The sequence below is a fragment of the Meleagris gallopavo genome, chromosome 8 (assembly GCF_000146605.3).
Source record: "Meleagris gallopavo isolate NT-WF06-2002-E0010 breed Aviagen turkey brand Nicholas breeding stock chromosome 8, Turkey_5.1, whole genome shotgun sequence".
Lineage (NCBI taxonomy): Eukaryota > Metazoa > Chordata > Aves > Galliformes > Phasianidae > Meleagris > Meleagris gallopavo.
In genome coordinates, this window is record NC_015018.2 from 22160807 (window position 1) to 22180702 (window position 19896).

At 50.3% G+C, this 19896-nt stretch overlaps 2 protein-coding genes across 4 annotated transcripts; one reads left to right on the forward strand and one right to left on the reverse strand.

Annotated features, from left to right (window-relative positions):
• Positions 1-261: 261 nt before the first annotated feature.
• DPCD (deleted in primary ciliary dyskinesia homolog (mouse)) lies at positions 262-7769 on the reverse strand. Its single transcript, XM_003208071.4, has 6 exons — positions 7666-7769; positions 7336-7416; positions 6593-6717; positions 5719-5852; positions 1636-1738; positions 262-466 (listed from the first exon to the last, which is right to left on the reverse strand). The coding sequence occupies exons 1-6, from the start codon at positions 7727-7729 to the stop codon at positions 362-364; spliced, it is 612 nt and encodes a 203-aa protein (XP_003208119.1). The 5' UTR covers positions 7730-7769; the 3' UTR covers positions 262-361.
• On the forward strand, positions 957-18607 carry POLL (DNA polymerase lambda). 3 transcript variants are annotated; one of them, XM_003208072.4, is made up of 9 exons: positions 957-1148; positions 8077-8246; positions 8469-8766; positions 9416-9575; positions 12575-12898; positions 13477-13650; positions 14549-14677; positions 16366-16534; positions 16808-18607. In XM_003208072.4, the coding sequence occupies exons 1-9, from the start codon at positions 1087-1089 to the stop codon at positions 17170-17172; spliced, it is 1851 nt and encodes a 616-aa protein (XP_003208120.2). In that variant the 5' UTR covers positions 957-1086; the 3' UTR covers positions 17173-18607. The 3 variants fall into 3 exon arrangements, with proteins under 3 accessions (XP_003208120.2, XP_019473289.1, XP_010712926.1); XM_019617744.2 differs by having other exon boundaries at positions 959-1148; positions 8077-8179; XM_010714624.2 differs by lacking the exon at positions 957-1148 and adding an exon at positions 7730-7814.
• The last annotated feature ends 1289 nt before the right edge of the window (positions 18608-19896 follow it).

The following is a 19896-nucleotide window of genomic DNA, read 5'->3' on the forward strand; positions in this document are numbered from 1 at the left end:
CTGCTTCTGAGCACATTCCAGGCAGGTAACAAGTGTGAGGAAAGGGTTCTTTTTCTCCTCAAGGGGAACTACCCAGCTTTCATGTTGCATCTCCCACTACAGGATGGGGAAAGGGCAGCTGACTGCAGCTGTGACGTACCTTTTTTGCTTGCTGCAGCTTCCCACAGCTAATAGAAGGATTATAAATGTCTGTGTAAATAAGGCAAAAAACAGACTGCCTTGCAGTTTCCCTGGGCCTGCAAAAATCCCTCCAAACAGCTCTATTAACAACACAACCTGTTTTTATTAGAAAAGGCAAAATAAATACCATGAAGCTGTGACAGAGCAGTCACCGATACCTCAGCCTCTTAGCGGCCACTGCCTATTGGGTCTTGCAGTCACCATCCCCACTGTTTGCTGCCTTTATCTTCTTTAGCTCCTTCTGCAACTCTTCTTCAGCAGCCAGGATCTCCTTTGGCTTCTGGTACTGTAGGACAGAGAAATGCCCATAGCACTCCTGTTCAGCCTCTGCTCCAAGCAAACTAACTGAAATGAGGCTGTAAGCAGCAGGGTCTCTGTTAGCACAGCTCTTGCTGGGTGTAAACTACACAGCTGGGCCCTCTTGACAAGGGAGGTCTTTCCATTATCAGCTACCTCTAATGTGGGCTTGGAGAGGGGATGCCCTCCTGGTAGGGACATCTGCCAAGATCTGGAGTGTCAGTTACAGTGCAAGTAAAACTTCCTAATTGCATGTAGAGTCTTGGCCTCCACCAGCACCTCTGGAATATCCTGGCAAGCTGTGTTGTGTGTATCCCTGGTGTGCTCATTGGTCATATGCTCACACGTGTTTTATATACATAATCTCCATTTTTTTTAAAGGCAAGAGAAATAGGAGTTGCAGTTCCTCTGTCCTCCCCTCAGAGCCCTCTTGCCCAGCTGCAGTTTAGTGGTGGATGCAGGTGCTTTTTGGCAAGGCTTGGGTGTATAGCAGACAGAAGCTCAGAAGCACTCAGGATGCGCCTCCTGGCCTGTTTCCTCTGCACACCCACCCCCAGCTCTGCTGTGAGGTTTCCCTCAGAGAGGATGCGCTCTTGGTAGCTGGCTTTCATGTTCAAGATGAGCACATGCTGCTCAAAAGCATGTCTGCCTCTGGATGCTCCTTGCAGCAGGTAAGTGCTCATTTTGTTAGACTCTTAACTTCCACCATGTGTCTCCTCTCTGGCACAAAGCAGCAGGTGACTTTTCTAAGGCTGAGAGACCTCCAAGTGCAGCAGGACCTTGGAGTTTTTAACACTCATGCACATAGCATGAAAGCATGCTCTGAGCCAAGACATACTTTTTGTTGCTGAGAGAGGAGGCTTGCTCAGGCCAGTGGGAGGGGAATACATGGAAAATAGGGCACTGTAGACCCTATTCCACTTGTAAGTCACCTTGATGAGCAAGCAGGACCCCTCTGGTAGCCTGGGCTGTCCTGGCCAGTGTCAGTGTGTCCAGCATAATCTAGAACTGCTAGTGACTGTGACAGAGAAGGGTATTCAGCAATGACCCACAGCATATCTCCCTGCTCTGCCTTGCTTCTCCACATGTAAGAATTTTAACTTCTTTCTGGATATAAAGGGAAAGGCAAAGTGGTGTTCTGTGTGGCTAAAACCTCACCGTGATGATCAGAGTGTTGTTAGAATGGGTGAAGCTCAGGGCAGCTGCATCTAGGGGGAGCTGGTATCGGTCCAGGTCAGGAATAGGGAACTTCTTGTAGTACCTACAATGCGATAAGACAGAAATGAGAAAGATGGAGTTCCTATTCTCCTCAGCTACTTGTTATTCTGCAAGGTATACTCTTGCATCTCCACTGTGCCTGCCTTTGTTTCACGAACAAAGGTCTGCAGGGAGCAGGGTCCCAACAGGGTAAGTGCAGAAGGGAATGGACCTGTCAGGGTTGGCAGGAGAAACCTGTGCCATGCTGTGTGCCTGCTGGGAGCACTGGAAACAAACCTCTAAACTGGGAATTGGAGCTGGCAAAGCCGTGAAGAGCTTTGGTATATGGGAACAGGTTTGGTCCCTCCAGGTTGCCCTCAAGAAGTGCCAGGGATAGTTAGGGATAGAGCGCTTAGCCTTGCTGAGGGACGTTCCTTATCTTTGTGCCTGCTCATTTCCTTTTATTCCCTTTAAGTTACTTGTCAAAGTCCTTGTGCCTGTGACTTACTTTCCTGGGAGCTGCAAGGTTTTATTTTGTCTCCCACTTGCTCCTACTGTGTTTCCTAGATCATATCCTGCTTTAGTGACGTGGTGGCACTCAGGTATTGCCCCAGGCACAGAGCTCCAAGCGTAGATGCCAACAGCCACTTAAGCCTCTACTCTGCAGCATCTCCATGCAGCCCCCATGCTGGCTATGGTGCTGTTCTGCGCTCCCAGCAACCTTGCCCTGATTTCTATCCCAGTTTCCCAGTCTTGCATCCAAGGAGGGGATAGAAAGGTTTTTGCCAGCTCCCTAACCATCTTGTCTCTCCACTGACCAAACTTTGGGCTTTGCTCAGTATGAAGGGATATGTTGCTGGTAGAAATGGAGGGGTTATAAGCTGTCTATGCTGCTAAGAGATTTCCTGATTTGGGGACTAGAACCTTGTAGACCTTCATTCTGCACTTGGCCAAGATCCTTCTCCGTTGGCATGGCTTGCCCTGCATCTGCTACTTCCATGTAGGATTGCATCAAATGCAGCTGTTGGTCCTATGTCCACCTGGAGGCATGGTTGGGTTTTTAGTCTCTGCCAGCAGTTTCATGGGTAATTCTCTCAAAGAACTGGCAGTTCTCTCCAAGGAATTGACTCATAGCTGGTACTGAGGTGCCCAGAGATGAACATGAACAGGCAGCAGTTGCTGTCATGCCATGAGGGGTTCTTCTCCATTCATCTGGTTGTGTATGAGGTTTGGCCTCCGTGGCTACCCTGCCCAAATTGCAGTTTATTTTCCAAGTCACGGTGAAAACAGCTACAAAGGGCAAATGGCCCTCCTGGTGCAGTGGGAGGAATGTACGCAGCTTGTTACCGCAGGGCTCAAACCGTTCTGTGTTGTCACTGCTGTCGGTATTTGGAAAAGGTGGCAGACATGGATAATAAGGGAGATGTCAAAGGTTAAACAGCAGAGATTAGATGAACACAAAGACATGTTAAGGAAGTGTTAACTTCTTACCGATTAGACCAAAAAAAAAAAAAAAACACAAAACCCAAAAACCCAAAACCCAAAGAAAAAAAAGCAGTACACAGAAAAAAAACACTGTTTCAAAAGGCCTTGGAAGTTATCAATGAAACAGCAGCATTCTGCTGCCCCAGGACTAAGGAGAAGGGAAGAAGAATGGCTTTGGCTGGCCTCAAACTAAAATCTGTGACAAGATCAAAGGAAACCAGATCTGCCTGGCCACCCCCTCCTCCTCCTAACATTACCACTGCCTCTTGCTACAATAATTGAATCAGGTTTGGCGTTTGGGGAGAAGGCTTTCTGGGTTTGTTTTTAGAGTTTAGTTTAATGGATTTATTTTACAGCAAGAGGTTTTAAGCAAATCCCACTTGAGCAGCCCTTGCCGTGGCCAGAGGGAATGGGAGTGACTGGTGGATGTGAAGAGCTCCCGTCTGGGCTGGGAAGGTAGCTGATGGGAGGTAATTTCTGCTGAAGCAGGGAGATTCTCTGCCCTCGCCTCTCACCCCATGGCCAAGGGCAGTATTGCACTCTGAGCCTCGGTCTTGGCTTGAGAGCCACAGTGCGTATGTGAAGTCACCTCTATTTTTTTCCTACTGGAAATCCACTTTTTGTCAGCCTGTAGGGAAAACTGCTACTGGTATGCTGAGAATTTATTGCTGAGCTACTGAGTAGTGACTTGGCAACCCATCCTGTTGCTTGTGCCTCTGGCTGGCGGTCAGCGCAGCTCTGTTGCTCAGAGGCAGCGTGGCTGACTTCCAAGGGTTGGAGAGGCTCTGAGGTTTCCTTTCTCTCCCATACTGATGCACACTCTTGCTGTGGCCGCCCCATGCCTTTGTTGCTATCTTGGAATTAGTTGCTGAGTGGTGCCTTGCCCTGGCCAAGACCCAGGAGAAATGATATAAGATATCCTGGAGCCTGTACTAAGTACTCCAGTGCTGGAGTCTGTCCCTGCTCCCCATTGAGGTGACTTTCAGCTTTAATTCCCAAAGCCCTTAACTTTCATCTGCAGGCCACAAGCAGCTTTCATGTCCTTCAGCTATCTCTGACACTAGTCTGTGAGTGTGTAGCTGCCATATGATTGTGGGACAACTCTATGTTATCCTGAGAATGGTACAAAAAACCACCAAGTCAGGTAGGACACAGGTGAAACCTTAGTGTACGTTATAACCTAACAGCGGGCAAAGAGGTTCCCACATGCACACTGCTATTAGTAGGATGGGGAGTAAATAAGCTTGCCAATAATAGCTCGGGGTTGGACTTAGACTCAAATAGTACCACTTTCTTGTCCATGGGTACCCACTTGTACCTGGTGAGAATCTCACTCATCTTGGCTACACAGGTCTCCTCATTCTTTTCTTGCAAATCCTTCTCTGTGGATTCAGGACAGAAACCTACTATATTAGAGCTGAATCTGCTTTCACAGGGCAGACCTCCCCTTCCTACTATCAGCTTCCTCCTGCTTTTGAGCATCCAGGTGTGCCCGTGTACAGAGCTCAAACTTCCCCTTGCCACGGTCTCTGATGTGGTAAACCATTGCCTGAAAACTGCGCGTTCTGCTGTCCTGAAAGCTGTTCAGTTCCCAAGGCAGAGCGAGCTCTTTGCCAACAGCACCACCTACAGCCAGCAGCAAGGAGCGGTTGAAAGAGGGCAGGGTGCAGGCCGAAAAGCAACGCTGCGGTTTTTACCCACGAACCTGATTCTCCTGGGTTCTGCAGCAGTACTTGGGAGGAAAGGCAACCAAAGGACAAGCTGCCCAGCTTTTTGTACTGATGTATTTATCCCAGTCTGTAAATAGCTTTCACTGCCTGTCCAATATTCTCTCTTTGTTTTCCTAACACTCCCTCCTTGCTCTCTCTCCCCAGCACTACTGCTCATCCTGGCCTATTCCACTGAGGCAGTTAAGGTTTTGGGGCACAGTGCATCTCATTCTGTAAGAGCAGACAGGTAATGACAAAGGTTAAACGATGCTTAAGAGGCTTTTTTTCCCTCCCTTCTTAGTTTTCTTTTGGCAGAATATTGTGGTGTTTTCCTTTCTTAGATTGCCTGTATTTTTTCTTGCTACTTCCAGAACAAAAACTATCATTGTCATTTGACTATAGAGCAAGTTTTCAAAGGTGAAGTCTGAGTGCTCAGAGCTTACACCGTGCTTACTGAATTCTGCAGGTCAGTGCATTCTGAGATACAATGACTAAATCAAAGTACTATGTCTCAGGAAGAGGATGGGAAGCTCTAGTTTCAACAGGTCTGCAAAGGTATTATTTCCTTTCTCTTTGGGAATGATATTTGACAGGAAAAGAACAGACTAAACACCTTGCTACTGAACTGTGAGTTAAGTTTGCAAAGTCCAGTTGTTGAGCCTGAGGGGCTTTTTGCTCAGTCTGAGGCAGCTGGAAGTGGAAATTGCAGTTGGCATGTCTCTTTCTGTCTAATGTATGGCTCCTCGAACAAAGGCAAGAGAGGATATCACCCTTCTGCCAACACCACCCTGCCCTCCGTGCCAGCCCACCCCGAGGGACTTTCAGCACTGGCAGTGCTGTTCTTACTGACTTCTTGTTTGTGGTCCGGATGACACAGCAGCGCTGCTCCTTCTCCACAGAGACACTGTAGACCTCCTTGGGGTAGGGCAGGTTACGGATCCGCCACTGGAAGCTGGTCAGGGTGTCCTTCCTCATGAAAACAGGCTACAGCAAACAAGTACTTTTAGCAAGGCCCCTCCAGCTGTCTCCTCTCTCCTCCTTGTACCCTTTTGCTTTTAATACTCCGAGAGGCTCCGTATGGGACTATTTGTTCTTTCCCACTGGATTGTTAGGAAACAACTCAAGAAACTGCCAGAGCACCAGTTTTGAAGGGCTAGCACGTACTCAGGGCATTTCCTGCTCTGTTTGTAGGAGGCTGAAGGCATTTACCAAGGGAGTACCATAGCAGTGTTACAGTGAAACTGGGCCTCTGCCCCAGTCAGCTGCGCAGAGCTGCTCTTGTGTTTCAGATCTATAGAAAAGAAAATGAGAGACTAAAACCTCTGTCCCCTGTGCCGGTGGGACAGGAGGTTAAAACAGGCCTGTGTTAAGGAGCAGCTCGTTACATACTGCCTCTGTTGGCCTTCCCCGTTATCACCTCACTTTCCATCCACTGATTTGTCCTGGCTCTGGCCTTCCTTTCAGCCTACTTTTTTGGAAGCTAGCACAATAGCTGGCTACCACAGCAATACAGTTTTTCTACTTATAGGAACCACAAATCTCCTGAAGACCTCAAAAGAACCTAAACCATGCTCTTTTTCTCCTCAGACCTTTGGGATGCTTTGTAGCAGAGCGCTGGGCAGGTCAAGGCTATCTCTTGGGGCAGTGAGTGATCTACAGACTACTGCTGTAAGCACAAGGCTAGGCAGTTTTAGGTGCAGTGGTGCCTGCAGACCCTTACATACATTAGAGCTGCTTTCCTTTATGAGCTCTGATTCCAGTGGTCCCAGGAGAGGTGAAATTGGGTCTCCCACTTCAACCTGCCACTTGCCAGTGCCCCCGAGGGTGTTCTTCTCTCGCCACCTTCTACCTGTAGAAGGGAGAAGAGATTTTGTTATTCTGTTTTATATGAAGAACTCCAGCAGATTACCATCAAAGCTGCCCAGCACCTTAAACTGAAATGATAATAAGCCTTTTTCCTTAATTTCAATTATTTCCACTTTGGTATAAGTGGATCAGTTAGCTGGACTACTCCTAAATCCAAGAATTGTGCACTAACTGCCTCTTTTTTGCTATTTGATACTGAAGCCATAGTAGGTTCACAACAGATGCCATGCTGCAATTGTGGTTTTGGATAAGATCTGTAACCAGCACCTTGTCTGTCTGTGGCCACAAAAGCCACCAAAAAGCGTTTCACCCCAGCACATGCCGCAGCCCGTGTCTGGATGTGCGAGCTGGCAATCCTGTTCAGTGTGATTATGTCTGCTGTGAGTGACAAGCAGTTTGGGAGTGATCTTGGGCTGAAGCAAGGTTTGCTAAAGGAAGCGAGAAAACTCTGGGTCTAATCAACTATAGTTATATCCCTTCAGAAGGGAATGGGAGCTCCAGGAACAATTCTTTCTGGAACATTTAGGAGTGCTTCCTTCCTGCCAAGACAGTGCCTTCCACCACTCCAGCCCTGCAAATACCGACCTACCACCCCACTTACTCACTAACTGGCCGGTCTTCATGTCGTACTCTTCAGCCATCTCCTTCCCATCCTCAAACTGGTAGTGGATCTTCCGCTTCCCTAGAAGCAAGGCAGGGCTGAGAGTCAATAGGAACAGGCTTACCCCTGGGTGTAGGGCCCCGTCCCCTCTCTCGAGACCTCGTTTCCTTGTGCGAGGGCAGCAGCGCAGGGCCGCGTCCCTACGTTTGCAGACCCGTTTCCTCCCTTAGGGCCCAGGTCGCGCTCTCTTCCCGCAGGGCCGCCCCAAAACGCCCCGGCTGGGAGAAAAGGGGAAGGCAGGGCCCCATCCCGGCTCGCCGCTTCCGTTACCGTCCTGCACCAGCGCGGTCTTGCTGGCGGCCCGCAGCCTCTCCAGCCAGCTCGGCACCGCCATGGCGGCCGGGACCCGTCGCCACGGCAACGCGGCCACTTCCGCCGCCGACCGGAAGTGTTTTTCGGCCTCTACCGGCGACCCGTAGGTGAGCGCGGCCTACCGCGGCGGCTGGGCCCGGTGCCGGGCTTGGGTCCCTTCCCCTTCCTTTCATTCCCTTCCCCTCCCTTCCCCTTCCCTCCCTGCGTGCCGGGGCTTTCTGTCAGCCCTCGGGGACCTCAGGGGATCGCTTCCAGCCCCGGAGCTCGGTTCCCCAACAACAACAAACCAACAACCTATAAGCAAAAGGTGCAAAGCTTAAGTTGTTTAGATTGCAGGCAGCTGTTCTCAGCAACTTTCTCCTTTCTCAGCGCTGTTCAGCAGCTGCAGCCTAACTGCTCCCCAGGGGAGCGAGGCACAGCCCGGCCTATGGAACCGCGAGGGATTGTCAAGGCCTTTCCCAAGAGGAAGAAGGTGAGAGATGACTCAGGGAAAAGCGTCCCTCCAAAGATCCCAAAAGAAGGAGCGGAGGAGCCCGAGGGTAAGTCCCTGTGCCCGTGGTGTGGGATATAATGGCGGTATCCAGCTTGCTGGCTGGAGGTTCTGCGCCCCGAAAGGCTGCTTCTGGCCCCCGAGTGCATTTTCTGTAGAGGTATAGCTGGCTTGCTTCAGTGTGTCCAGCTGTGGTCTGAGGTATGTAGCCCATTTGCTTAAGGATGCTATTTCTCTGTTGCTGATCTCCTGCCCCTGTTCTTTTCCTCAGCGGAGTGGCTGAAACCAGTCGCTGCCTACGTGTTGCAAGCTAGCATTGGCCAAGCCAGGGCAGAGATATTCCACAAGCAGATTGTCCAGAATGGGGGATTTGTACACAGCCGTCTCTGCTCGGAGGTGACGCACGTCATTGTAGCTGAAGATATGGACTGTGATCGGGCCTTCCGGCTCCTCAAATTAGCCAAGCTGCCTTCGAGGTTGCAGCTGGTGAAGGCATCCTGGCTCAGTGATTGCATTAGAGATCAGAAGCTGCTGAATACCGCTGGCTACAGTGTCTTTATCCCTCGGAGGTAGGCAAATGCCATGCTGTTTTTCCTCCCTATGGTGCCTCAATCCTAAACTGAATTGCACTAAAATTTGACCTCTGCTCGCAATCTCAGACTGCATCTCTTCACAGCTCCCTTGGGCATGGCTCAAAATCCTTTTTTTGCTGTACGGATAGTGAAATTTAGTGATTTTGTGACTGGTTGCTATTCTGTGTGGTAGCAGAACTCGGAGCAGAGCCCAGAGTGCTAGTAGGAATCCTGTTGCTTATTGCTGGTGATAAAGGCGCTTCTTAATCTATCAATGATAGAAAGATTTTCTTATTTTTATTTTTTTAGAAATACTGGGGATTAATTGCTGCTCCTTACTGCAGATGAAGAGCAAAGAGAGAATTGACAACTAGGCACAAGAAGAAATAAGGAGTGGAACAGCAGCAACCACAGCTTAGGGTCAAAGTGTTTTGGTGGAAGTGTAAAAGTGTTTAAGACTGAGGTAGATTGAAGTGGAAGTTGCAGGTCAGTGGAATGGATTGAAACTGGGGGGATTGAGCCAAAGCCAGAATAATCGGGGAGTAAAATTCACATTGTTTCATTCCAAAATATATGTAAAGATTTTTTGGACAAACTTCTTGGAGCTGATAAGTACTCCTCTGCTAAGGTGTCTGATCCATGGCAGGTATCGGGAAGAGGGAGAACAGCAGCAGCAGCAGTTCCTGGGCAGTGAAGAAATCCAGTCCTCAACAGAGGGGAGTGCAGCAGAACCAAATGTTAAAGCACAGGTGGGGGATTCCTCGCAGCAAAACCCGGGCAGCCTTGCACAGCAGCAACCATCTGAGGTGAGGCTTCCCATACAGGCTCTGCTTCTTGCGGACAGGTCCTGTGTACTACTTTTGGTAAGAGCCTTTCTGCAGGGCTATGATGCTGGATTTTCTGAGCAAAGGGATATTGTTGGGTTGTTTCAGTGGGTTGGTGTTGGCAGGCTTGGGCTGTAGATGTGGCTACTGCTTCTCTTTATCGCTTTAGGCGTTTTAAGTAGAAAAAACACCCCTTAAATTCCCATCCCTATTGGAATATTTCTAGCTGAAGCAGTCCAGGTGCTCCTATCAGGCCAAGGCTCACTCCAGTGATCGTGTTTCCCCTGCCTCTTTTTGAGGAGTATCCCCTGGCTGAGAATATCTCACTTTCAGGAAGCACTGATATTTCATCCCATGTTCCTCCCTGAGCCACATCGACACATTCTCTGCTCCTTGGCAAGAACTCTGTTCAGACACATGTTCAGACATCAGATTGCTACTAGAATGATTGTGATGGTGTGCTTAAAATATCCGTGTTGAGGTATTGGTGGCCTCTGCTGTGAGTCAGCTTCTCCAGGTCTGCCATCAGCTTTATTGTCTTTTCCTGCGTTTCTGCCCAAGTTTGCTGAACTCTTTTCTGTGTTGGCATTATCCAAATCTATCTGCAGCAAAGTTACCCCAGACCTCTTAGAACAGCAGCTGCTTTGTAATGCTGGTAGCTGGTGCTGTGTTTGCTGACTTGGTCCCAAATCATAGGTGCTGAATTTGTTTTATGAAACACTGCAATTACTTCCTAGTTGGCACCTCACCAAGGACACCTTTGTTTTAGGCTTTCCTTTCTCATGAGCACATGCTTGGGGGATCTTTTCTCCCCACATTTATTGTCTAGTATGACAGAGTTGGCTACTGCGTCTTAACTGTATTGCCTTTGCAATTACCCTGTCTTTGCTATTTATTGTAACTCTAGTGGCAGTCATTAATAACAAATCTCACACTTAAGAACAAGAAAGGGACTTCTGTGCTGTTATGGATCCTGTGACAACTGTCCTGCTTTCTTCTCACGTTTACTTTGGGTGGTCAGACAGCTGCTACAGTCTGTGGGAAGCCTTGCTGTCTTTTTATCTTTTAAATCCCCTCAAGCAATGATACTTCCTGTTAGTCTGCATGCAGAAACAGTATCTATAGGCACCTGAGCAAATTCCCTTGGTCCCTTGGCTGTGTGAGGTTGAGAGGAGAACCCACTGGTTCTCTTGAGTACTCTAGGTACTCTAAAGACAGTACCTAACACTTTTAAAAAATGACACCAACAGAGAAGCTGAAACTGAAATCTTAATGTGGAAGTAGCATCCATTTAAGCACTGAATATTTTTTAGCATGGATGGATGCTATTCTCTAGGCAACAAGGAGTGTGCCAGTATATCATACTGAATGGGGACTGCTCTGAGAATTCGGGGTTTGGATGTGAACTCAGCAGAAATCCTGTTGCCAGTCGGGTTGTAGCAACTGCCTTGTGATTGGCATCGAGTTGCTGTAGTTTTCTGCAAGGTAGCAAGTGGTGCCAGTTATTCACTTATGGAACCCTGTTACTGTTTCCTCCCTGTCAGGTGAAGTATTGCCTCAGCCATCAGGCTGGAGTTGCCTTTCTGGGACAGGCAAACCTGGCACAACCCATTCTCACCCAGCTCTGCAAGCCACCTGCTGTAGGATCGTGGAGTAGCTTAGAAGCTCACAAGACTATTGGTTTTGTATGCATGGTTGTAAAAAGTCCATCAGCTTTTTTGGCAAAGCACAGAGATTCTGGGGTTTATGTACTGTTTCACCTATGTGACACTGCTGGCTGAGAGAATGGGAATTGCATGCTCCAGCTGTACTGTTGTTTACATTGTGCTGGATAACGTGCTCCTTAAATGCTTTTAAGGGGCTTACTAAGCGATCTGAACACTCTGAGGCTTTGCTGCCTTCAGAGGGAACTTTGTCTTCGGGGAGTTGCATACAGAGTTTCAGAGCAAATAAAACGACTTCAGTCTATCAAATTCTCAGTCTGACCCACTTTTCGGAGTTATAAAACAAGATTACAAAAGGGAAAGCACAGGAACATCCTGCCTCTTCTGCCTAATGGCTTCAGCTCTGTATCTTGCAGGGACTTTGTTTGCAGGCCTCCCTAGCCAGCAGGAACAGGTTGTAAAGACGTGGCTCTGCCTTAGGCTGATGCTCTGCAGAAACTCGTAACGGGACTTGTGTGCAGTGTGTAACTTCAGAACAAATCCCAAACAGCCCTGTTCATTTCAGGTTTACTTCCATGGTACAGGAGCTCATATATCTCAATGGACTCCTATGTTTATACATAAGGAGAGAGGGGGACCCAAATGAGCAAAGCGGTCTTCAAAGCCTCTGTTCAGCTTCCTCCTTCTATCCCTTTTGTTCATTACCTGAAGCCAGGGGTCATTGTTTCTTAAGTCCACACAGAGGCATCCTAATGCTGAGAGTATCAGCAAATGTATACATTGGTTCTTTCTTCTGTCACTGAGGAATGTGGAGTCCTTTGTGGCATTCCTTCCTTCCCCTTTTCTCTTGCAGATAGCCATGGGGAAAATGGGGGGGGGGGTTGTAATTTAGTACCCTGTTAAGATTTTGTCTGTAACGTGAAAACAGAGCACAGGGCGTATCTCCTGTGATCTGCATTGTGGGGTGGAAGGCACAGAGACTGAATGTGGGAGATGTGCCTATACAGACACCAGTTCAACAATAAATTTCCCAGTGGGAGTGCGTGTGTTCTTGGGTTGTATCTGAACAGCAACCTGTGTTCTCCTGTGCTTTGTGACATGTGCATGTATTTTCAAGGGGTGCCTGGGTAGCTTAGAACATTTAGAGCTGTGTATGCATATAACTAACAACTTCCTGAGATGGCAATTTGAGCACTGCATACCCTGGAGGTTGGTTAGTGTTCTGACTTCCTACTCCCAAGGGCAGGCTGTGCTAACGGGACATATGTGAGGCATGCACTTATTCTCACATGACTGCTTTTCTACCTCTCCCTAAAGAAAGTCTATGATGATGAAGACAGCGAAGGAGAAGATGCTAGTGTCACTCAGGGAGATCTGGAAGCACTGATTTCTGGCCACTATCCTGTGAAATTGTCAGAGGAGACCAGCGGCAGCTCTTCCGCAGTGGCCCAGCCTGTCAGCAAGTGGGTTTGTGCACAGTCCTCCCACAGCAAGAAGGAGAATCACAACCAGTGCATCACAGAGAAGCTGGAAGTGCTGGCAAAAGCCTATTCTGTCCAGGGGGACAAGTGGAGAGCTCTGGGCTATGCTAAAGCCATCAATGCACTCAAAAGCTACCACAAACCAGTCACCTCCTACCAGGTAAAACACTTCCCCAGAGTAGTAGAACACAGAGGTGGACTCTGCATCCCATCTCTTTTATAAGGCAGATCTGTTCCTGTTTCTGTGTGAAACAGCTAATCTTTATGCCTTGGGAACTGTGTTGCTGTGTTGTAAGTTGTTGTCTAGTGAGTTGGATTTGTTGACCGCTGGCAGAAACGTGGAGTCAGAGCCTCTACCCCATAATCAAACTCAGAGCCTCTTAGGGTAGGATCTGAGCACCCACGAGATAAATGCCTTCCCTAGGTTCAATGCGGGGCCATTTTCACTTTCCTCATAAACAGCAGCAGTGGGCTAGCATTGGAGATAACATATAAAACTAGTTGAATCTGGAGCTGGCTGACTGTGACAGCCCAGCTGTTCACTGTGGTTGTGTTTCAGTCCTGTTCTATATGCTTGACTTTTTGCACTTGGCATTGAACCTTTTGTCAGCCAGATCTGAAGATGAGCAGCTCACAGAACTAATCCTGCCACTTAACAATCAGTGATCTGACTGGGTTCTGAGTGGTAACAGCTCCCCAGCTTGTGTGTGGCCTCTATCACCTCTGGTTTCTTTCTAGGAAGCCTGTAAAATTCCTGGGATTGGGAAGCGAATGGCAGAGAAGATCCTGGAGATCTTGGAGAGTGGACATCTGCGCAAGCTGGATCATATCAGTGAGAGTGTGCCTGTACTGGAGCTATTTTCCAACATCTGGGGAGCAGGAGTCAAGACAGCTCAGATGTGGTACCAGCAGGTAAGTTTAGTGCTTTATACAGTGGTTCTCAGGCTGTGATTTGAGGACTGCTTCTGAGTGCAGCAGGGGAATTACTTTAACAAATAGTTTCCAGTTGCCAGTATCCATGGATGGGATTCAAATCTGCATTTATGGGAGTAATTGTGAGTCTGGGTCCTGTTGTGGCTGTATTTGGGGAGAACGGAGTGCAGCCAAGACTGAGTTTGGTCGTGGGGTAGACGACAAAGATGTGTGATAGGAAGAGTGGAGGAGGACACACACCGTCTCTTCTGTGACCATCACTGCTTGGAGACTCATCTCACACTGCTCACTGCAGTGACACTGTTAGGAGCCAGCCTTGAGCCAGGATGTCTTGGTTGTCAGTTCCCAATCCAGTCGCTGCCCTGTTGTCCTGACTGGCTCCTATAGCTGTTAGAGCAGCCATCCACCTTGGTGTAAAATAAGTGACGACATGAGCCTGTCCAGCCCACTGGATAAGTTCCTTCTTAGAAGGAGTTTGTTTCCTGAGCATAGATCAAGTGAAGCCTGCCTTCCTGTAGTGTTTGGCTTGTGAATGGCTTCTTTGCTGTCTAAAAATATGCCTGTGTTTACACCATAGGCTTTCCTTTACCTGCATCACTTGATTTCATTCAAGCTGTAAAGAGCACAGTTGCCTTAAGAACAGCACCCTTCTGTCAGGTTTAGTTAAGATTTGAAGTCAGTGTGGGGTGGAGATTAGAAGTACGTGTGAGGATTGCCTAAATATCTTCTTTCCAGTAACGAGGCTGTAATCTCTACGTGCAATTTCAGAAACTGTGACTAGCCTGATCTTGAGACAGGTTAAAAACAATCTCCCCTGGTCCTAGTGGAAAGCGCTTGAAGAGTGAGGTCTCAGCAGAGATGATGTGTTCTGCACTAGGGCTTCCGGACACTGGATGATATCCGCACCAAGGCGTCTCTCACCAGCCAGCAAGCCGTGGGCCTGAAGCACTATGAGGATTTCCTGGAGCGCATGCCTCGGGAGGAAGCTGCAGAAATAGAGCAGACTGTGAGTAGCTTGCCTCTGAGCCCTTGGAGTGGAGGACCTCCTGGGATCTGACGGGAAGTTGCAGGCTGTGGAAATGTCCCTCTGTTATAGCTGAGTTCTGCAGCAACCTCTCTGAGCTGTGTCAGTGCTTGGGTGACTGCTTTTGGGCATAAGCCCACCGAGCACTTTAACCTGTAAGAAGGTTTGAGTGCTTGGCAAGAAGGAGGATACTTTCCAGCTGTCAGTTCCTCACAGTGCTTTGAAAAAGACTACGTGTGGCATGATGGCTTGAGCAGGTTCTAGCTCCCCTTTCCTGCCTCTCATCTTTTCTGATATCTGCATTTGGCTAAGGTCACGAGCTGATTCCCTGATGCTGCTTCTCCAAAGGAGTCCATGAGCATTCTGTGAGCTGGTTGTTGGTGTTGATGGAGACAGACCTTGGATACCCTTGGTAGAAGCAAAGGGGATCCAGGTGCAGAAGGGTGTTGCTCGCTCTAGTAAGCCGTGGCTCTCCAGGACTGTGGGGTGCTAAGCCAGTGTACCCTAATGTGAGCAGAGAGCTTGGGGCTCCATCATTGCTATCCCTGTACTCTCTGATCACCATGGAGGCATCAAGCAGCGTGACCCTGTCACTCGGCCACAGGGCCTGGCCACAAAGAATACACTCCTGCCAGGCTCCTGCTGGGGTGTCAGTCCCATATGCTGGGATTAGCCATTTTGGTTGTGAGTGGTCCTTTTCCCAGGCAGGCTGGTTTGAGGAGCTGGCTCTTGGGGCTGGGGCTATTGTTATCTTGATGGGATTACTGTGCTCCCCTCCATAGGCAGGCACACACCTCCGATCCAGTCTAGGGAGAGAGAATAAGGGATTAGTCACTGTCTGTGCTGCCTGTCACAGTGAGAGCTGATGAGCTTTTAGGCTTTTGGGTGGGGTTGGGAGTTTTCTAGAAATCTTCATTTAAAGCCAGAAGGGGGCAAGGACACCAGAGGAGGGCTTGCTCCGCATGAGAAAGGGTTGTGGCTTCTTGAAGCACCTCTGGGGCAAAGGTTAATGGGTTTATCTCTTGCTAATGAAGGATGATCCCCAAGAGTGACAAGGGGTTGTGGGCAAGGACACTACCTTCCTGAACCTCAGCCCCTGTATTGGCCTCGGCACTGGGAATTGCTGAGCCCCTAATTATTTGCTGCCAACAGAGTGATTGGCACAATCAGACCAAGAATACTTCTGTCCAAGGACATCGAGCCTTTCTTAAGCATTTAATGAATGAAGCCATCAGAACTGTTACTGTCCGCGCAGAGTGAGAGCTGGGATCTAGCCTGGAGGTGGCTGCATTAGTGGTATCTCTGATGATGCTGCCTCCTTAACACTGCATCTTCCGACTTGTCCCAACCCAGCTGAAGTCTGGCCTCCCCCAAGAGCTGATACCAATGGCCAACTTGTGGCAGCAGCCTAGTAGATCATTGTGTTGTATGGCAGTGGGCTGGGCATTTGCAGGTCTGTATGAAAGCCACCCCAGCACACGCAGCTTCTGAAGCAGGCCAGTCTTCTCCTTGGGGCAGTTTGCCATGCCTGCCAAGTGTCAGCTCTGTACAGAGATCCTGGAGCTGCGGAGTGGCTGAGGCAGGTGCAAGATCATTTGCTGTCTGGACAGAGAGGGCATTAAGAGAGTAGTCTGTGACTCTTCTCCCTCTTTCCCCCTCTGTTCTTGAAGGTCAGACAAGCAGCCCTGGCCTTGAAGCCTGGGCTCGTGTGTGTGGCATGTGGCTCCTACCGTCGGGGGAAGGCCACCTGCGGAGATGTGGACGTGCTGGTCACTCACCCAGATGGTCAGTCTCACCGTGGGCTGTTCAGCAAGCTGCTTGACAACCTCCACGAGAGCGGTAAGAGGGCTGGGGGCTGGCACATAGTGCTCGAAGCTGTTCTTAGCAGAGCCAAGCCAAGGAGGGACTGAGGTCAGAGCTACACATGAATAGCATCCATTGAAGGGCAGGTGATCGCTCTTCAGTCTTGGGAGGCTGTCAGGGCTGAGGCTATGTTACTGTAGGGACCCTGCAGCACTCAGAAACCTCAGCTGCTGCCTGGATCATGGGAAGTTCAGAATGGGGATTCCAGGTCTGCTGCTCAGTCCCCCTCTGCCTGCTCTCTCTCCTCAGGCTTCCTTACAGATGACCTGGTGAGTCAGGAGGACAATGGTGAGCAGAAGAAGTACCTGGGGGTGTGCCGCCTTCCTGGGCCGGCCCGTCGTCACCGACGTCTGGACATCATCGTGGTGCCTTACAGCGAGTTTGCCTGCGCCCTGCTCTACTTCACCGGCTCGGCCCACTTCAACCGCTCCATGCGTGCCCTGGCCAAGACCAAGGGCATGAGCCTCTCAGAGCATGCCCTCAGCATGGCTGTGGTGCGAGGCCCTCGTGGTGTCAAGATGGCATCAGGCCACGTTCTGCCCACCCCGACCGAGAGAGATGTCTTCACTCAGCTGGGGCTGCCTTACCGAGAGCCCTCGGAACGGGACTGGTGACGCCGGTTGTCACCCAGCACCCCGAGCTGTGTTGATGTTTTGAGGGGTGCTGGCTTCTCCGGTGCTGTTCTGTGGTGTCTGTGAACTGGGTAACGTATTGCAGCAAACTGACTCCTTGCAAACCGGGGCCCTGCTGCTAGCAGAGCTTTGTGGCTTCACCCAGCAGAGGGCGTGGACTGGAAGGGCTGCCCGGTGTCACACGTCTGCTTGTGCCCGGCTCTCAGGCAGCCCCTGGCTACTGAAGGGGCTCACTGCCCATCAGCTAATCCTGGCCTGGCTTTCCCTAGGGAAGCTCCAGAAGGCTGGCTTGGAGAGCGTTATGACAAAAGCCCTCCTGGTGCTTGGGAAGTGGGGAAGAAGGATGCATCTTCCTCTCAGTGTGAGCACAGATGCTCCCATAATCTCTGTCCTGAGCTGTGTATGAAGGCAGCAGGGGTCTGGCCTGGCCTGGAAACGAGCCCCTTTTCTCTGCTTACTGCTGCTGGCATCTGCTGCTGTGAGAACTGCTAAGGTCTCCCTGTGCTGCTGCTATGTCTTCTCTCTGTCTGACTTGTGTTGTCCGGTGGGTCTCCTTGCACAGTGCCAGGCAGCTTCCCCTGGAGCCAGGCGAGCCCTGAGGAATGTGTGAAAACCCATTGTGCTCCATCTACATGTTCTCAGTCCATCATGTGCTGAGCATCCTGCAGTGCAGAGTGCTGTGATCCTCCTGGCCTGGGCACAAGGGCTCCTTTCCCCTCTGTGCAGGAAAGAAATGGCCCCTTGGGCTTCAGGGTGACTGTGCTCAGGATTGTAATGATGCTGAATGTAACCTGCTAAGGCTGTGTGTTTGGTGCATGCAAGGCATGGAAGCAGAGAGAAGCACGGATAATTCAGTGTTAATCTGGGCAAAGCAGAGCTTTCCCATTTTTTGTGTGTGATGACCAGGAAGTCACCTGGTCTGTATTGATCAGAGCCAGTGTGTGTGTGTAAACGTGCAGGTGTGCTAACCCCTTCTATTCCAAGGGAGTGAATTTTGTTTCTCAGGAAACCTCAACTATTTTTATATTCTGGAGATGAATTTTGCGGAGGCTTTCAGTGCTCTGCAGCATCAGCTGCTGGTGAGGCCAGGGTGTTCCTGCCTCAGTCTCTGGGGCTGATCTGGCCTCACGCTCCCTTATCTTGTAGGGGACCTGGCCACCCCCACTCTGCACTTTGCTGCATCTTTGTCACGTGCAGGGATGAGCTGTGTTTGCTGCCAGGGCAGCCATTAGGGCATCAAACCTGGTGGCTGCTGGGGACCTGCAGTGGGTGTTTGCTGGGGAGGACTCAATCCAGGTGGTGTCTTTGGTCAGCCCAACCCTTCTACAGAACACCTGGTGGAAATGAATGTCTTCTGGCATCTATTGGTGCTTTGAAACATGAAGTGTAATAAATCCTTTGTCTCTTTTTCATCCAGCTCTGGGTGCCGTGGCTGTTCCTTATGGGACTGGGGCTGCCCCTCTCGCCAGAGTCACATGCTGGGGACAATGCTACGGGTGGGAGAGATGCGGTATTGCTGTCCCCCATCTCTTTTTTCCTTTGTCCTTTCCTTTGGGGCCACAATTCACTCTATGATGCGAAGTGGGTGCTGCAGCAGCCCTGCAAATCTCTGGTCTGGCTGTGTGTGCTTTTACAAAAGGGGAGGGCTGGGGCTGTTCTCTGGGCAGTGCAACTTTCTTGGGGACATGAAGAACTCCTGCCAGCCCCCTGCACTCTAAGGGAAGTCTTCTGTCTGTCCCTGTCCTCCCATTCCTCAGCTCCCTGCCAGGAGCTCTGGAGAGGGCAGAGAGCCCTCCCGTGGCCGGCAGCAGCCACAGCTGCGTGGTCCAAGGATGGGGCCATTTCCCCTGCAGATGCAGCACGATGGCCCTGCTAGTCGCCAGGAATGATGCTTCTGGGTTCCAAAGGCTCCCACTTCCCCTTGGGCTGAGCCAGGCAGAACAGCACCAATGACTGGATCATGCTGCCAGCTGTGAGTGCTGGACTGGGCAGAGCCTCCTGCCCTGCACAGAGGGGACAGAGCAGCTGTGTGCCCCTAATCCCACTCTGCATCTTCTGAGTCACTTGCAGACCTCAAGGTAGGGGTTTCCTCCAGTCTGGCACTCCCCAAAGCCAGATGTGTATCCGGGACCACTCTGCCTGTGCAGCAAAGCAGGAGCTGGCCACTACGTGTCCCCAGCACAGCTTTTGTTTCCTAATGTCACACAGAAGAAGGTTCAAAGCTCAGGGTCCAAACAGAGCTCCTGGGGTGCCTGGGATGGGGTGTACGGCTGTAGGTGCTGAGCCCCCAGGATGGCTGCAGACAGGGTGAGCGGAGATTGCTTTAGGCATCTCTCATGGGGTGTTGATTGGTTCCTGCACCCCAGGAAGGGCCTTCAGTGCTTTCCCCCTTCCTGTCCTCCCTGGCTGTGAGTCCGATCATCCTGAAAATTAAAAAGTAACCCAAACACAGCAGCACTTGAAGAGACTGAGTGGGGAGCTGGGACAGGCATTGAGTTCCTGCCGCAGAGCCCCTCGCTCCCACTTCTGCCCTGTCTGCCCCCAGTGCGGGCACGAATGGGGGGTTCAGGCAATTCCTGTCTCACCCAGCAGCTCTCTCTGCCCCCAGAAGTAAAGGGAAGAAAAAGCCGCACTGAGTCACATCAGGGCAGCTCTTCCCACCCTGCTCCCTACCCCACGAGGAGGACACCTCACCTCCTGTGCCTG

Coding starts and splice junctions, on each gene's coding strand:
- POLL (XM_003208072.4), top strand. CDS start 1,087: ATGTTCAAGATGAGCACATGCTGCTCAAAAGCATGTCTGCCTCTGGAT. Junction 8,767..9,415: donor AGTGTCTTTATCCCTCGGAG/GTAGGCAAATGC, acceptor GATCCATGGCAG/GTATCGGGAAGAGGGAGAAC. Junction 16,535..16,807: donor TGACAACCTCCACGAGAGCG/GTAAGAGGGCTG, acceptor CTCTCTCCTCAG/GCTTCCTTACAGATGACCTG.
- DPCD (XM_003208071.4), bottom strand. CDS start 7,729: ATGGCGGTGCCGAGCTGGCTGGAGAGGCTGCGGGCCGCCAGCAAGACC. Junction 6,718..7,335: donor GAAGACCGGCCAGTTAGTGA/GTAAGTGGGGTG, acceptor TCCCTTCTACAG/GTAGAAGGTGGCGAGAGAAG. Junction 5,853..6,592: donor TAAAGGAAAGCAGCTCTAAT/GTATGTAAGGGT, acceptor TGTTTGCTGTAG/CCTGTTTTCATGAGGAAGGA.